Genomic DNA, 18854 nt, shown 5'->3' on the forward strand with positions numbered 1-18854 from the left:
TTAGAGGGACAATAGAATGCTGAGTACAACGCAGTTATCAAGTTTGGTAGCTACTAATGACCAGCAGCAGCATCAGAGCTTGGGGAAGCCCAATTACCGTGACTAAACAGGTCATGTGGAATTTGACTGCCTTCATGACTCATGACCGCCAGTGTGGCGGTAATACGGTCACCGCAACAGCCCTAGGAGAGACCTGAAAATAGCTCTGCAGCGATGCTCCCCATCCAACCTGACAGAGCTTGAGAGGATCTGCTGAGAAGAATGGGAGAAACTCCACAAATACAGGTGTGCCAAGCTTGTAGCGTCCTACTCAAGAAGACGAAGACTCAAGGTTGCAATCACTCCCAAAGGTGCTTCAACAAAGTACTAAGTAAAGGTTCTGAATACTTATGTAAATGTAATATTTGTGTTTTAATTTTTTATATAATTTGTACAATAATTTGTACCTGTTTTTGCTTTGTCATTATGGGATATTGTGTGTAGATTGATGAGGGGGAAAAATTATTGAATCCATTTTAGAATAAGGCTGTAACGTAACAAAATGTGTAAAAAGTGAAGGGGTCTGAATACTTTCCGAATGCAATGTATTTTCATGAAATGTACATGAACAACCCAACAACTAAACTGTATACACTGGCCGTAGTGAGTTTTTCTGTTATTGATTGAACATGCTTTTTACCCTTTAAAGTTTCATCAGACAGCCATAGTAACAATTTCCAGCTACAACATGTTATTGTGTCTAGCCAACAGCTTCAACCCAAAAGGAATCAGTTGTAGCTAGCCGAAGACACCACAGGGTCACAAACCACTATTGGGGAAACATTGGACTTTGATCTGCTGGTCCTCTCTGTTTCATTTCTTATTTCTCTCACCTCTCCTCCTCTCAAATCCCTGTCTTTCTATCTCTCTCTCTCACACTTGTTCATTTGTTTTTTCTAATTATCACAACCTACAATGAAGTGAAAGAGCCAACTAATTGTGAAGAAGAAGGTAGTGTCTTCATGTCAGTGTTGGACAGCAGTGTGTGAGAGCTGACCACTGCCCTGACACAGCGAATGAGGTGTTATTTTCTCAGGTGCGAACATCTCTTCTTCACACTCAGAAGTAGCCTCACTTATCACATACTGTGTTTGACATCTTATCTAAATCCATTACACAGGAGACATTTTTTTAAATGTATTTTATTTAACTTTTATTTAACCAGGTAGGCCAGTTGAGAACAAGTTCTCATTTACAACTGCGACCTGGCCAAGATAAAGCAAAGCAGTGCGACAAAAAAAACACAGAGTTACACATGGGATAAACAAACGTACAGTCAATAACAGAATTGAAAAATCTATATAGAGTGTATTTAATGAAGTGATGAGGTAAGGCAATAAATAGGCCATAGTAATGAAGTAATTACAATTTAGCAAATTAACACTGAAGTGATAGATGTGCAGATGATTATGTGCAAGTAGAAATACTGGTGTGCAAAAGAGCAAAAAAGTAAATAAAAACAATATGGAATGAGGTAGATAGTTGGATGGGCTATTTACAGATGGGCTGTGTACAGCTGCAGCGATCAGTAAGCTGCTCAGATTGCTGATGCATAAAGTTAGTGAGGGAGATAAAAGTCTCCAACTTCAGCGATTTTTGCAATTCGTTCCAGTCATTGGCAGCAGAGAACTGGAAAGAAAGGCGGCCAAAGCAGGTGTTGGCTTTGGGGATGACTAGTGAGATATACCTGCTGGAGCGTGTGCTACGGGTGGGTGTTGCTATGGTGACCAGTGAGCTGAGATAAGGTGGAGCTTTACCTAGCAAAGACTTATAGATGACCTGGAGCCAGTGGGTTTGACTACGAATATGTAGCGAGGGCCAGTCAACGAGAGCATACCGGGCGAGTGGTGGGTTTTATATGGGGCTTTGGTGACAAAACGGATGGCACTGTGATAGACTACATCCAGTTTGCTAAGTAGAGTGTTGGAGGCTATTTTGTAAATGACATCGCCGAAGTCGAGGATCGGTAGGATAGTCAGTTTTACGAGGGTATGTTTGGCAGCGTGAGTGAAGGAGGCTTTGTTGGGAAATAGGAAGCCGATTCTAGATTTAATTTTGGATTGGAGATGCTTAATATGAGTCTGGAAGGAGAGTTTACAGTCTAGCCAGACACCTAGGTAATTGTAATTGTCCACATATTCTAAGTCAGAACCGTCCAGAGTAGTGATGCTACTCGGGCGGGCAGGTGCGGGCAGTGATCGGTTGAAAAGCATGCATTTAATTTTACTAGTGTTTAAGAGCAGTTGGAGGCCACGGAAGGAGTGTTGTATGGCATTGAAGCTACAGAAGCCAGCATGGCTGTTTGTATAATGAATAAGTGAGACTTTGATGAGGCTCTTCCTCTTTCCTCTGAGTCAGAATCTATGAATAGGGTCAAAATTACACTTCTTCTTTTGCTTGTCACAAACTGAGTGTCAGGAACAGCTATCTCTCATACTTTCCTTGCATTGGTTTTGTTTGTGCCGTAAAACATTGCCAGGTTATGGAAATTCAGCTCTGAATAGAAAATAGAGGACCTTGTTGAAGTACCAAAGTTAATTTGATAAACGGAGACCCTGCGTTGTAAAGAGACATGGAGGCTGTTTTAGGACTGTTGGTGATCTCAGCTGGAGTGTCTCATTGGAAGAAACATCTTTATATGTGTTGGTTTCCCTCTTCTTTTATGGAGAACATAATATCAGAGTCTTGTATATCACGAAGCAGAAATGACAGATGATGATAGACAATATTCAGAACACTGTAGAAGACAGTTGTCTCTTTACTCATTGTCCCATGATAATGATCACTGACTTAATGATCCCTATCAAGTTGATGCTGTTGGTTTGGTTATACTGTTAGTTACTTATATCCTCATCTGAAAAACGATACATGACTTGACATGGGTTAGAACAGTGATAGTCACAGTGTCTTTTCTTCTTGATCTTCAGGCTTGGAGACTTCCTGTGATGCTAGACAGAATGGATCTCAGTGTTATGGAGCTCTGGGAGGAACTGTCTATCTCCAGCTGGTGACTGATGCCACGAGATATGATGTACTCTCATTTTATAAAGGCCCAACTGGTGTTAATACAGAGATACTCAAAATGAAGAAGGACATACTGGTAATAAGAGACAACCCCATTAAAGACAGAGTACACTTCTTTATAAACAATGGAACATTTAGGTTAAATAACACAAGAAGTACAGATTCTGGTGAATACCGGCTAGAAACATTTAATTCAGAAGGGAAATCATTATGGACCAGAGGACTACAACTGTTCATCGAAGGTAATTAACTAACTATCCAAATAATTATTACAAGTAGTAACTTTGACAAGCTATTGCTCTGGCTAAACTACACATATGTGACTGCTTAATAATACAAATAATGAGAAATGCATTTTATGTGTAACCATGGAGTCATTTTTATTTTCATAGTCTACTGTAGTTGGTACATAGAGTCATAACCACATCCATCAACATTAAATCATCTGTTGGTTATTTGAAATGCAGTCATTGTGTGTCATGAATCTGCTGCTCCTGTTGACTACAGTAGTTTCTGTGGCTTTCAAGAAGAATGGCTGGTGTTGTGTTCTAATGTGTTATGCCCTCTTACTACAGTTACATATCCTTCTTCCCCCACAGCTCCAGTGTCCAGTCCTCAGCTGTCCTCTGAGTGTCTGTCCCATGGAGAGATGAGGGTGTCCTGTTCCTCTGAGGGGGATGGTCCCCAGTACAGCTGGACTCTGGATGGACAGACACTGAGAGACACTGAGACCTCTCCTGGTGATGAGACAAACACCATCACTCTGAAGAAAGGCCTGTCAGGAGATCTCACCTGTACCGTCAGAAACCACATCAGCAGTGATACTGTCAGCAGGAGAATCTCATACTGTCCAGGTAATCTACTGTTTAATTTACTTTGTTAAAAATACATTATGATCAACAATATCAATGATTAATGATAATAATGATGATGATTATAATGATGAATGATCAATTCTTATCAATAAGAATTGACCTGTTTCAAAACAGCACTATCCATTTGCCAGTATTTACATGTAATTCAGATATGCATGTGATTACTGTTGTTTGGATTGCCTACAGGGCTGATATATGTTACCTTCACCTTATCCAATGGAACAAAGGTATCAGAGTGGGTGAATGCCACTGGTAATACCCTGTGTATTGAGTCTTCAACAATGGCGACTGTGACTGAGGCTCCCATCTGTAAAACCTCCACTGGTAAGGGCCCGGGTGTCACGTCCTGACCAGTATAAAGGTTATTTGTTATGGTAGTTTGGTCAGGACGTGGCAGAGGGTATTTGTTTTATGTGGTTTGGGGTGGTGGTTTTGTAGAAGGGTATTTGATTTATGTATTCCGGGGTTTTTGGGCACTGTTCTATGTTAATGTATTTCTATGTTTAGTCTAGTTAGTTGTATTTCTATGTTTAGGTTAATGGGGGTTGGACTCTCAATTGGAGGCAGGTGCTTTCTCGTTGCCTCTGATTGGGAGTCCTATATATGGGTAATTGTTTGGTGTAGTGTTTGTGGGAGATTGTTTCTTGTTTTGCGTATGTAAACATGACAAGACTGTTGTGTTGATCGTTAGTTCTTCATTCTTTGTTTATTATTTCGGTGTTCACTTTATTTTAAAAATAAATCAAGATGAGCATCCACATTCCTGCTGCGTTTTGGTCCTCCATTCCAGACGACAACCGTGACACCGGGGCATGACATTTTCAATGCTGTACTCTGTGTCATTACGTTTAGTTTAACAGAAACATCATGCAAAATAATCAAGATTGTATTGATAAAGATGATGATTATTGTTATTATTGTGATTGACGTCATCGTCATCATAATCATGACCTCTAGGGTCGTTCCACAAAATTACTAGCTATTTGATATTATCTTTAATATAGACCACATGGGAACCTCAGATTTTTAATATGAATAAATAGTTGCTAAGGTGCCAAAATGCAGCATTTTGTCATGTCCCTCTGTCACCCTCTGTGACTTCTAGGAAGATTTTAACCCACTTAAATCCCAAAATGACTCCAAGTGTTCACAATTATTGTAAAGCCTTATTTTGTTACTTTGCCAAAGTCATTTCTGAAAATTTGTTTTTATTTCATGTGATTGTTTAAAAAAAATAACTTACTTAACCTTTGTTTAACTAGGCAAGTCCATTAAGAACAAATTATTATTTTCAATGCCTACGAAAAGGCAAAAGGCCTCCTGCGGGGACGGGGGCTTGGGATTAAAAATTAAATAAATACAATATAAATATAGGACGAAACACACATCACAACAAGAGAGACAACACTACATGAAGAGAGACCTAAGACAACAATATAGCAAGGCAGCAACACATGACAACACAGCATGGTAACAACACATCATAACAACAACATGGTAGCAGCACAAAACATGGTACAAACATTATTGGGCACAGACAACAGCACAAAGGGAAAACAGATAGAGGCAACAATACATCACACAAAGCAGCCACAACTGTCAGTAAGAGTGTCCATGATTAAGTATTTGAATGAAGAGATTGAGATACAACTGTCCAGTTTGAGTGTTTGTTGCAGCTCGTTCCAGTCGCTAGCTGCAGCGAACTGAAAAGAGGAGAGACCCAGGGATGTGTGTGCTTTGGGGACCTTTAACAGAATGTGACTGGCAGAACAGGTGTTGTATGTGGAGGATGTGGGCTGCAGTAGATATCTCAGAGAAGGGGGAGAGCGGCCTAAGAGGGTTTTATAAATAAGCATCATCCAGTGGGTCTTGAGAGATGATCAGTTTACAGAGGTGACCAGTTTACAGAGGAGTATAGAGTGCAGTGATGTGTCCTATAAGGAGCATTGGTGGCACATCTGATGGCCGAATGGTAAAGAACATCTAGCCACTCGAGAGATTAGTGATTCATTTTCAGGTTACACTACCTAAAAGGGACTAATTTCACGGAACGACCCTCTTGAAGTAGCAGCATCATAGCATTTGTCACATCTTAACTCAGATATGTGATTCCTTTAAATGTTTTATTGCCACCAGGGTTTATTTATGTTAACTGTATGTATTGTTATTTATAGGGATCCCCATTAGCTGTTGCCAAGGCAGCAGCTAGTTTTCCTGGAGTCCAACCACATTAAGGAACAAAAGATAAACAGCACATCATATAACATTATTACACAACTACATATCTGCAATACAAAATGTAGAATACGACCATACAACAATATTACAATGTACGTGTGCGTAGAGTGCACGTGCTAGCGTTTGTGTGTGCATGTGTTTGTCTGTACCTGTGTGTGTGTCTCTTACAGTAGCCACTGTTCCATATTTTCATTTTTTAATCTGATTCTATTGCTTGCATCAGTTACCTGATGATGTGGAATAGAGTTCCATGTAGTCATGGCTCTACGTAGTACTGTACACCTACCATAGTCTGTTCTGGACTTGGGGATTGTGAAGAGACCTCTGGTGGCATGTCTTGTGGGGTATGCATGGGTGTCAGAGCTGTGTGCTATTAGTTTAAACAGCTTGTCAACACTTCTTACAAAAACAGATAGTGATGAAGTCTATCTCTCTTCCACTTTGAGCCATGAGAGATTGACATGCATATTATTAATGTTAGCTCTCCATTGACATTTAAGTGCCAGACAATCCAGGGTTACTTCAAGCAGTTTCGTCGCCTCAATTTACTCAATTTCCACACTATTCATTACAAGATTTAGTTGAGATTTAGGGTTTAGTGAATGATTTGTCCTAAATACAATGATTTTAGTTTTTGAAATATTTAGGACAAACTTCTTCCTTGCCACCCATTCTGAAACTAACTGCAGCTTTTTGTTAAGTGTTGCAGTCATTTCAGTCGCTGTAGTAGCTGACATGGTGTCACGTTCTGACCATAGAAAGCTTTTATTTTCTATGGTAGAGTATGTCAGGGCGTGACAGGGGTTTTTGTCCAGTTTATTTATTTCTATGTTGGTTCTAGTTTCTTTTTTCTATGTTGGGGGTTGTGTCTAGTTTCTGTATTTCTATGTGGGGTTCTAGTTTATGTATTTCTATGTTTTTTGGGGGGGATGATCTCCAATTAGAGGCAGCTGGTCATCATTGTCTCTAATTGGGGATCATATTTAACCTGTTAGGGCTAGGGGGCAGTATTGACACGGCCGGATAAAAAACGTACCCGATTTAATCTGGTTACTACTCCTGCCCAGTAACTAGAATATGCATATAATTATTGGCTTTGGATAGAAAACACCCTAAAGTTTCTAAAACTGTTTGAATGGTGTCTGTGAGTATAACAGAACTCATATGGCAGGCAAAAACCTGAGAAGATTCCAAACAGGAAGCGCCCTCTCTGACAAGTTGTTCATCTTGGCTCTTTTTATTGAAGACTGAGGATCTTTGCCGTAACGTGACACTTCCTACGGCTCCCATAGGCTCTCAGAACCCGGGAAAAAGCTGAATGATATCGAGGCAGCCTCTGGCTGAAACACATTATCGCGTTTGGATAGTGGCTGGTCAGAGTACTCTGAGACTCACGCTCGTGCACGAGGGCACGAGATGTATTTATTTTCTCTCTCTTTGTACGTACACAGGCTTTCCCGGTCGGAATATTATCGCTTTTTTACGAGAAAAATGGCATAAAAATTGATTTTAAACAGCAGTTGACATGCTTCGAAGTACGGTAATGGAATATTTAGACATTTTTTGTCACGAAATGCGCCATGCTCGTCATCCTTATTTACCCTTTCGGATAGTGTCTTGAACGCACGAACAAAACGTCGCTATTTGGATATAACAATGGATTATTTTGAACCAAACCAACATTTGTTATTGAAGTAGAAGTCCTGGGAGTGCATTCTGACGAAGAACAGCAAAGGTAATACAATTTTTCTTATAGTAAATCTGACTTTGGTGAGTGCTAAACTTGCTGGGTGTCTAAATAGCTAGCCCTGTGATGCCGGGCTATCTACTGAGAATATTGCAAAATGTGCTTTCACCGAAAAGCTATTTTAAAATCGGACATATCGAGTGCATAGAGGAGTTCTGTATCTATAATTCTTAAAATAATTGTTATGCTTTTTGTGAACGTTTATCGTGAGTAATTTAGTAAATTCACCGGCAGTGTTCGGTGGGAATGCTAGTCACATGCTAGTCACATGCTAATGTAAAAAGCTGGCTTTTGATATAAATATGAACTTGATTGAACAAAACATGCATGTATTGTATAATATAATGTCCTAGGGTTGTCATCTGATGAAGATCATCAAAGGTTAGTGCTGCATTTAGCTGTGGTTTGGGTTTATGTGACATTATATGCTAGCTTGAAAAATGGGTGTCTGATTATTTCTGGCTGGGTACTCTGCTGACATAATCTAATGTTTTGCTTTCGTTGTAAAGCCTTTTTGAAATCGGACAGTGTGGTTAGATTAATGAGAGTCTTGTCTTTAAAATGGTGTAAAATAGTCATATGTTTGAAAAATTGAAGTTTTAGCATTTTTGAGGTATTTGAATATCGCGCCACGGGATTACACTGGCTGTTGAGTAGGTGGGACGCTGTGTGTGGACGCAAGCGTACCACCTAGCCCATAGAAGTTAAGTTGTTGGTTTTCCCACTAGGTTTTGTGGGAGATTATTTTGAGTAAGTGTATGTTGCACCTCTTCGTCACAGTTTGTTGTTTTGTTCATTAGTTTATTTGTATGTCTTGCATAGTTTCACAGTTATATTAAAATGTGGAACGATACACACGCTGCGCTTTGGTCCGCTCCTTCATCATATGACAACCATGACAGAATCTCCCACCACCAACAGACCAAGCAGCATGGTCAGGAGGACTGGACCTGGGAGGAAATCCTGGATGTGGCAGGACCCTGGACAAGGCCTGAGGAGTGTCGCCGTCCGAAGGAGGAGATTGAAGCAGCGAGAGCAGAACGGCGATATTATGAGGCGTTATACCATCAAGGCAAGCAGGCGGAGACAGCGAGAGAGGAACGGCGACAATACGAGAAACTAACAGCAACAACGGAAGCCCGAGAGACAGCTCCAAAAAAAATGTTAGGGGGGGGCACACGGGGAGTTTGGTGGAGTCAGGTTTGGGACCTGAGCCAACTCCCCGTGCTTACCGTGGAGAGCTGAGGGGTGAACCAGAGCCAGTCAGGGAAACGAGTGAGGAACTCGACGCAAGATTCCGGAGAGAGGTGTTAGCATTGAGAGCACTGCAGAGCGGGCGTGCTGAGGAGCGTGACACCATTCCGGTGTCATATGCACCAGTTTCACGCATCTGGCCTTCAGTGCGCCTCCCCAGTCTGGTACGTCCTGTGTCTCCTCCACGCACTCGCTTGAGGGAGCGTGTGACCTGTCAGGCACCATGTTTTGCGGTGATACGCACGGTGTCACCAGTGCGCATTCACAGCCCAGTGCGTCCTGTGCCAGCGCCCCGCACTTGCCGGGCTAAAGTGAGCATCCAGCCAGGACGGATTGTGCCAGCCCTACGCTCCAGACCTCCAGTGTGCCTCCACAGCCCAGTACGCCCTGTGCCTGCTCCTTGTACTCGCCCTGAAGTGTGTGTCACCAGTCTTGCGCCACCTGTGCCAGCCCCACACATCAGGACTCCAGTGCGCCTGCCAAGTCCAGGGTGTCCTGTCCCTGCTCCCCGCACTCGCCCTGAGGTGCGTGTTACCAGTCTGGCTTCACCTGTGCCAGCCCCACGCATCAGGCCTCCAGTGCGCCTGCCCAGTCCGGGGTGTCCTGTTCCTGCTCCCCGCACTCGCCCTGAGGTGCGTGTTACCAGTCTGGCGCCACCTGTGCCAGCCCCACGCATCAGGCCTCTAATGCGCATTCCCAGTCCAGAGCTTCCGGCGACAGTTCCCAGTCCGGAGCTTCCGGCGACAGTTCCCAGTCCGGAGCTTCCGGCGATAGTTCCCAGTCCGGAGCTTCCGGCGACAGTTCCCAGTCCGGAGCCTCCTGAGACGGCCCCCAGTCCGGAGCCTCCTGAGACGGCCCCCAGTCCGGAGCCTCCTGAGACGGCCCCCAGTCCCTAGCCTCCTGAGACGGCCCCCAGTCCGGAGCCTCCTGAGACGGCCCCCAGTCCGGAGCCTCCTGAGACGGCCCCCAGTCCGGAGTCTCCGGCGGTGGTCCGCAGTCCAGAGTCTCCGGCGGCTGTCTGCAATCCAGAGCCTCCGGCGATGATCCGCGGTCCGGTGACACGAAAGCGGAGGGATCAGCTGGAGGAGCGGGGGCTACACCCCGAACCGGAGCCACCTCCTATGCTGGGGGATAAGCACAATGAGAGGGTTCTTCGTCGCACACCAGAACCGCCTCCGATGCAGGAGGATCCATGGGATGAGAAGGTTCTTCGTTCTGCACCAGAGCCGCCACCGACATTAGACACCCACCCTAACCCTCACGTTTTTTTGTTGTTGTTGTTTAGGGTTTTGCGTTTGGAGTCCGCACCTTTGGGGGGGGGGGGGGTACTGTCACGTTCTGACCATAGAAAGCTTTTATTTTCTATGGTAGAGTAGGTCAGGGCGTGACAGGGGGTTTTGTCTAGTTTATTTATTTCTATGTTGGTACTAGTTTCTGTATTTCTATGTTGTTGTTTTTTGGGATGATCTCCAATTAGAGGCAGCTGGTCATCGTTGTCTCTAATTGGGGATCATATTTAAGTTGTTGGTTTTCCACTAGGTTTTGTGGGAGATTATTTTGAGTAAGTATATGTTGCACCTCTTCGTCACGGTTTGATTTTTCAATAAGTTTATTTGTATGTCTTGCATAGTTTCACAGTTATAATAAAATGTGGAATGATACACACACTGCGCTTTGGTCCCATTCTTCAGACAGCCATGACACATGGATAGTGTTGAGTCATCCACATACATAGACACATTGGCTATTTGAGCCAGTAAAGGGGGGTTTTACTATTCTTGGGTAGCGGAATAACTTTTGCTTCCCTCCAGGCCTGAGGGCATACACTTTCTAGTAGGCTTAGATTGACAATATGGCAAATAGGAGTGGCAATATCGTCCGCTATTATCCTCAGTATTTTTCCATCCAAGTTGTCAGACCCCGGTGGCTTGTCATTGTTGATGGTAAAAAATAATTTTTTCACCTCTTCCACACTCACTTTACGGAATTCAAAATTACAATGCTTGTCTTTCATAATTTGGTCAGTTATGCTTGGATGTGTAGTGTTGGCATTTGTTGCTGGCATGTCATGCCTAAATTTGCTAATCTTGCTAATGAAGAAATCATTAAAGTATTTGGCAATGTCGGTGGGTTTTGTGATGAATGAGCCAACTGATTCAATGAATGATGGAGCTGAGTTTGCCTTTTTTGGCCAAAATTTCATTTAAGGTGTTCCAAAGGTTATTACTATCATTGTTTATGTCATATATCTTTGTTTCATGGTATAGATTCTTCTTCTTTTCAGTTTAGTCACATGATTTCTCAATTTGCAGTACGTTTGCCAGTCGTTTGTGCTGCCAGACTTATTTGCCATTCCTTTTGCCATATCCGTCTCAACCATACCATTTTTCAATTTCTCGCCAATCCAAGGGGATTTAACATTTTTTACAGTCATTTTCTTAATGTGTGCATGCTTATTCATAACTGGAATAAGCAATTTCATAAATGTGTCAAGTGCAGCGTCTGGTTGCTCCTCATTGCACCACAGAACAGCAAATATTTTTTACATCATCAACATTAGAATCATTACAAAACGTATCGTATGAACTCCTATACCCTATAATAGGCCCAGCATTTGGAACTTTGGTTTTCCCATATGTGGCTACTATATTGTGGTCACTACAGCCAATGGACTTGGATACTGCTTTAAAACAGTTACATTAGTAAAGGTGTGATACATGTTGATGATTTAATTCCTGTGCTGTTTGTAACTACCCTGGTAGGTTGACTGACAACCTGAAACAGGTTGCAGGCACTAGTTACAGTTTGAAGCTGTTTCTTGAGGTGGCAACTTGATGAAAGACAGTCAATATTGAAATCACCCAGAAAATATACCTCTCTGTTGATATCACATATATTATCAAGCAAGATGGTGCCGACAGACATGGCAGCTCTGCTTCTAGCTCTTAAGCAACTTTCCAGTACCGTAAATTCCGGACTATAAGCTGCAACTTTTTTCCCAGGCTTTGAACCTCGCGGCTTAAACAATGACGCGGCTAATATATGGATTTTTCCCGTTTTCAATGTTTTTTTCTCCAAAAAAACACATTCTGTGACGTGCTCAGTTTTTTTGGCGGCATGAAGCTTTCATTAGACCAATGAAATTGCCGAACGGGTTAAGGTCAAACAACTTTTTAGTTTACTGTTTAGATTAAATGGAGCGCTCTCAAACTTCCCATCATTCTGATTACGGTAGTCATTTTGTCACCCTCATCATGGCAAAGACACGGAGAAATGCATATGATGCAGCTTTCAAATTGAAGGTCTGGGCAGTCCACATTGTCCCAGAATAAAGCAAAATTAACACAGCCCCTGCACCATTGAAAACGTTCAATAATGACCTCTATCTGAGAAATACGGCCAGCTAGACTAGCTAGGCTTCTGTGTCTCTCTCCTTACAGGATGAAGAAATGAACAAAAATAGCTCACAAAAATGGCTATATCTGAAAAGCAGAAATATGTTTCCTCCTTTTAAATCCACACGAAAGCAGTGTCTTTGCACATACTGTTGTTCACAGCATCGGCTAACGTTGGCAGCCATACAACGCAGTTCCAGCCAGGTCAGGTAGCAGGGAAAAGGTAACAGGCAGCAGGGAATCCAGACACAATGTCACGGTTGTCGTAGTGAAGAGACCAAAACGCAGCAGGTATGTGTATGCTCATCTTGACGTTTTAATAAATTCAAAATGAACACCAAAATAACAAAAGAACGAACGATCAACAAAAACAGTCTGGTAAGGCACAAGGCTAAACACAGAACAATCTCCCACAAATGACAAACACAAACACACCCTAATATGTGGGACTCTCAATCAAAGGCAAATAGACAACACCTGCCTTCAACTGAGAGTCCCAACCCCAATTAACCAAACATAGAAACAGACACACTAGACTAAACATAGAATACATGAAAATCAAACAGTGCCCAAAAACCCCAGAATACTTCAATCAAATGCCCTTCTAGAAAAACACCACCCCGAACCACATAAAACAAATACCCTCTGCCAGGTCCTGACCAAACTACAATGACAATTAACCCTTATACTGGCCAGGACGTGACACACAATTAGTGTGGGAAACCTCTGAGGTCCCAGACACAAGGGTTGGGACACCTTGCTAGCTTGATACTGATAGCTACCAGCTAGGCTAATAGCTAGCTACGGTAAACAACTTCAGGCTTTTTGGTCTGGCAGGATCCAGGGACAGATAGTAGCTGTCACAGCAACTGAGCTGATTAGTTAATTTAGGGGTTATACCTTCTCCCTTCTCTCCCTCAGGACCAGGAGTCAGTGTGTTTGTTTATTTCCAACTTGCTGAAGTATTCATTCTTCTGGCAGTCTGTCTGGGATCATACTGTTTATACAAGACGAAAACTTGTCCTCAAGAAAAAGGTCAGTAATGCATCATTGTACCTTTGTTTAACGTATTTTGTTTGATAAGTAAAATTGTAATATTATTCTTAATTCACTTTCTCCCCCTCTCTCTCTCTCACTCACTCTCTCTCGCTCACTCTCTTTTTCTCTCTCTCCAGATGATGGTGAGTAAGCAGAGTGTTTGCAGTCTCTCAGGTGGATAACGGTGGGACTCAAAAGGGGTGTTGATATCATGAAAGTTGCCATGGGGACCATAACTAATGACTAATGATGATGTTATACTGCTTATTGTTGTTTTAATTTTACTCAAGCTCTAACTCAAAGCACAGTAATGTATTTAGTTCTTTTGACATACATTTTCATAGTTTCATAATGTTCCTTCAGACCTGCCCTTAACAGAGCAATAATGAATGATCTATGTGATCGTGCAAATTTTGTGGATTTTAACACTTGAATTGTAGTGTTCTAGTGGTTTTTCATTTGTACATACAGTTACATAAACTAATGAAAATGCTATTGTGTTTTTGAAAATACATTTTCTTGCGGATTCGAATGTGACCTAAGACCTTCATAAACAAATTTATTTTTTTGCGATAGCAAAAATTTAAAGTTCAAAAGGTACTTGCACTCAAAACCATGAAAGGGAATAACCCATGAACGACGACATGAATAACATACAGCTGGCGGGTTTTAAGCTTTTTCGACAGGATAGAACAGCGGCCTCTGGTAAGACAAGGGGTGGCAGTCTATGTAAATTTGTAAACAACAGCTGGTCCATGAAATCTAAGGAAGTCTGGAGGTCTAGCTCGCATGAGGTAGAGTATCTCAGCATAAGCTGTAGACCACACTATTTACCAAGAGATTTTTCATCGTATATTTCGTAGCTGTCAAAATACCACCGCAAACCGATGCTGGCACTAAAACCGCACTCAATGAGCTGTATACGACCATAAGCAAACAGGAAAACTGTCATCCAGAGGGTCGGCTTTCCTAGTGGCCGGGGGCTTTAATGCAGGGAAACTCAAATTTGTTTTACCTCATTTCTACCAGTATGTTAAAGGTGCAACCAGAGGAAAAAAACTCTAGACCACCATTACTCCACACACAGAGACGCGTACAAAGCTCTCCCTCCATTTGGCAAATCTGACCATAGTTCTAACCTCCTAATTCCTGCTTACAAGCAAAAACTATAGCAGGAAGCATCAGTGACTCGGTCAATAAGAAAGTGGTCAGATGAAGCAGATTCTAAGCTACAGGACTGTTTTGCTAGCACAGACTGGAATATGTTCCTGGATTCTTCCGATGGCATTGAGGAGTACACCACATCAGTCACTGGCTTCATCAATAAGTGCATCGATGACCTTGTCCCACAGTGACCGTACGTACATACCCCAACCAAAAACCATGGAACACAGGCAACATCCGCACTGATCTACAGGGTAGAGCTGCCGCTTTCAAGGAGCGGGACTCCAACCCGGAAGCTTATAAAAAATCCTGCTATGCCCTCCAACGAACCATTAAACAGGCAAAGTGTCAATACAGGACTAAGATTGGATCGTACTGCACTGGCTCTGATGCTCGCCGGATGTGGTAGGGCTTGCAAACTAACAGACTACAAAGGGAAGCACAGCCGTGAGCTGCCCAGTGACACGAGCGTACCAGACGAGCTAAAATACTTATATGCTTGCTTCGAGGAAAGTAACACTGAAGAATGCATGAGAGTATCAGCTGTTCCGGACGACTGGCTCAAACGCATTAAGAAAGAAAGAAATATATGTTACATTGTTTCTCTGAAACCAACTCAGTCAGTTCTCAAGTACTAGTTTAACTTAATGCACTCCTCCACGGAGGAACAACCATCCCTGGTGCAATAAAGGTTGAGAAACACTGTTACACCACACAGGTCATGTGTTCACTCCATGGTGGAAAAAGTACCAAATTGTCACACTTGAATAAATGTAAAATATCTTAAAGAACATGACTAAATAAAAGTGAAAGTCACCCAGTAAAATGCTACTCGAGTAAAAGTCAAAGTATTTGGCTTTAAATATGCTTACGTGTCAAAGTAAATGTAATTGCAAAAATATACTGAAGTATCAAAAGTATAAATCATTTCCTCTTCCTTATATTAAGCAAACCAGACAGCACCATTTTCTTTTCTTTCATTTTTTTAAGATTGCCAGGGGCACACTCCAACACTCAGATATAATTTCCAAATGAAGCATGTGAGTTTAGTGAGTCTGCCAGATCAGAGGCAGTAGGGATGACCAGGGATGTTATCTTGTTAAATGTGTGAATTGGACCATTTTCCTGTCCAGCTAAGCATTCAAAATGTGATGAGTACATTTGGGGAAAAGTATGGAGTAAAAAGTGTATTATTTTCTTGTTGTCAAAAATATAAGTAGTAAAGTAAAGTACAGATACTCCAAAACATTTCACCACTGTGATGACTGTGAGCATTCTAATTTTATATAACTAGGCAAGTCAGTTTAGAACAAATTCTTATTTACAATGACGGCCTAGGAACTGCCTTGTTCAGGGGCGGAACGATTTGGGGAATCAATCTAGCAACCTTTCGGTTACTGACCCAATGCTCTAACCACTAGGCCACCTGCAGCCCTGATGTGGAAATACATTTATTCCATTAAAAATCAAGTTGTGTTTTAATAGACCTTTAGTTTGTGAAATGAATTAACAATGAGGGCCACAGAAAATGTTGTGGCAGGTCAGATATGTTCCCCTGGTTGCTATTGTTAAAGATGGGATGAGGCCTCTATATGCTAGCCTGGTTCCATTCTTTATATGCTCTGTAGCCACCTCTTCTGTCATTGTACTGCTATCATTGTGGGGCCAGCGACCTTTCAGTTACTGGGCCAACGCTTTGACCTCAAGGCTACCTGGTGTCAGAGAAGGCTACTTTGTTTAATTCATACATATGACCTTTCTATCAGCCCACTGAAGAAATGTTATAACACTGTATTTTATTTATTTTACCAGATAAGTTGACTGAGAACACATTCTCATTTACAGCAACAACCTGGGGAATAGTTTCAGGGAAGAGGACGGGGATGAATGAGCCAATTGTAAGCTGGGGATGACTAGATGGCCATGATGGTAATTTAGCCAGGGCACCAAGGTTAACACCCCTACTCTTACAATAAGTGCAATGGGATCTTTAATGACCTCAGAGAGTCAGGACACCCGTTTAACATACCATCCAAAAGACAGCACCCTACCCTGGGGCATTTTTTAGACCAGAGGAAAGAGTGCCTCGTCCTGGCCCTGCAACACCACTTCCAGCAGCATCTGGTCTCCCATCCAGGGACTGACCAGGATCAACCCTGCTTAGTTTCAGAAGTAAGCCAGCAGTGGGATGCAGGGTGGCATGTTTTAATTAGATGTATTTGTGTGATTTTGAATGCATAGAAATAAAAGCAAGCTGCTTTTAGAATTTTTTTTAAACCTCTTTTCTCATTATCTACTACTTTTGAAACACTTTGGACATCCTTTCTCATTAACTACTACTATTGAAACATGTTTTACCTTATTTCCCATTGACTACTACTTTTGAAACATGTTTTACCTTATTTGTCATTATCTACTACTTTTGAAACATTCTGGACCTCATTTCTCATGATCTTTGTTTGTTTAAAGCAAGGTTCAAGCTGTTTTCTAAAGCACATCTTATTTTTCATCCAATAAGAAAATCAATTCAAAAAAGGTTTGAGCCCCCACAAAGTGCTATATGAACCCAGTCCATTATAAAGTCATGTTATTGTGTCTAGCCAACAGCTGTAACCCAAAAGGAATCAGTTTCAGCCGGTCAAAAACACCAGAGTCACAAACCACGTTTAGGGAAACACTGCTGTTCCTCTCTTTTTCACTTCCTATTTCTCTCACATCTCCTCCTCTCAAATTCCTGTCTTTCTATCTGTCTCTCTTACCTGTTCATTTCTTTTTCAAATGATCACAATCTAAAATGGAGTGAAAGAGCCTACTAATTGTGAAGAAGAAGGTAGTGTCTTCATGTCAGTGTTGGACAGCAGTGTGTGAGAGCTGACCACTGCCCTGACACAACGAATGAGGTGTTATTTTCTCAGGCGCCAACACAAAAGTAGCCTCACTTAACACTTTTTACTTGTTCTCTGATATCATCACACAGGAGACATGTAGCCAGCCTGACTGTTTAAATTAAGAAGTGAAACTCTGAGTCAGAACCTATGAATACAGTTAGGTCAAAATTACAGTGGTAGAAAAAAGAGGACTGATAAAAAATGGAGGATTTTGTTTAGGTACAGTAGGTTCATTTTCTAAGTTGCGCGCTGCGTTGTGAAGAGACATGAGGCTGTGTTTGGACTTTTTGTGACGTTAGCAGGAGTGTCACATGGCCATTTTATTCTTTGTTTGGGTTCCTATGTAGTTGTCCTTTTATTGCATTAAAAAAAGCTAGGCTAAGTCATTGTTTAATGTTTAGTGTCCCCCAATCAGAGCAGATATATTATTGGTGTATGGAAGAAATATTTATGACAAAAGCGATTCATACTAATGCCATACCAGGGAAGATCATGTTAATGTCCATTTCTCGTTTCTACTTTATTTCTCTCTTTATACATTTAGAGAATTGTAATGTTATATGTTTATATTATTAGCATGTTCACTCATTATTAGCCACAGAATCACGTAATTACATAGATACTCAAAATGAAAATCCACGTAGTGATAATCTAGGATTCCATTAAAGCCAGAGCATCCTTCCTAATCAACTATGGGACCCTTATGATTACTAACACACCAAGGAATGATTCCCCTGAATACCTCTTAGAAATATTTGTTTAATTGGATATGTGTAACGGCTGTCTTCTGTAGAAATGGACCAAGGCGCAGCAGGTATGTGAATACTCATCTTTAATTAAAATAAAGGAGTAGAGCATCCACTTAACAATTCAAACAAAGTGACAACAGCTACAGTTCTGCAGGCTAGAAACGCAGTGCAAAAACAACCACCCACAACCCCAAAGAAAAACACACACACCTATATAGGACTTCCAATCAAAGGCAACTATACACACCTGCCTTCAATTGGAAGTCCCAATCATCCACCCAACATTTAACCAATACAAACATGCCACGTCCTGACCCCAAAACTAAAACACTAGCTCCATCTGCTGGTCAGGACGTGACAATATGGGGCCAAAACTGTATCTCTCTCTCTCTCTCTCTCTCTCTCTCTCTCTCTCTCTCTCTCTCTCTCTCTCTCTCTCTCTC

At 41.8% G+C, this 18854-nt stretch overlaps 1 protein-coding gene across 1 annotated transcript; it reads left to right on the forward strand.

Annotated features, from left to right (window-relative positions):
* The first annotated feature begins 2925 nt into the window (after window positions 1-2925).
* LOC106611881 (uncharacterized) lies at window positions 2926-14105 on the forward strand. The gene is made up of 5 exons (XM_045724020.1): window positions 2926-3305; window positions 3663-3917; window positions 4125-4262; window positions 13494-13607; window positions 13748-14105. The coding sequence occupies exons 1-5, from the start codon at window positions 3122-3124 to the stop codon at window positions 13759-13761; spliced, it is 705 nt and encodes a 234-aa protein (XP_045579976.1). The 5' UTR covers window positions 2926-3121; the 3' UTR covers window positions 13762-14105.
* The last annotated feature ends 4749 nt before the right edge of the window (window positions 14106-18854 follow it).

Source organism: Salmo salar, chromosome ssa09 (assembly GCF_905237065.1).
Source record: "Salmo salar chromosome ssa09, Ssal_v3.1, whole genome shotgun sequence".
NCBI lineage: Eukaryota > Metazoa > Chordata > Actinopteri > Salmoniformes > Salmonidae > Salmo > Salmo salar.

Coding starts and splice junctions, on each gene's coding strand:
- LOC106611881 (XM_045724020.1), top strand. CDS start 3,122: ATGAAGAAGGACATACTGGTAATAAGAGACAACCCCATTAAAGACAGA. Junction 3,918..4,124: donor GAGAATCTCATACTGTCCAG/GTAATCTACTGT, acceptor GATTGCCTACAG/GGCTGATATATGTTACCTTC. Junction 4,263..13,493: donor CATCTGTAAAACCTCCACTG/GTAAGGGCCCGG, acceptor TCTCTCCCTCAG/GACCAGGAGTCAGTGTGTTT.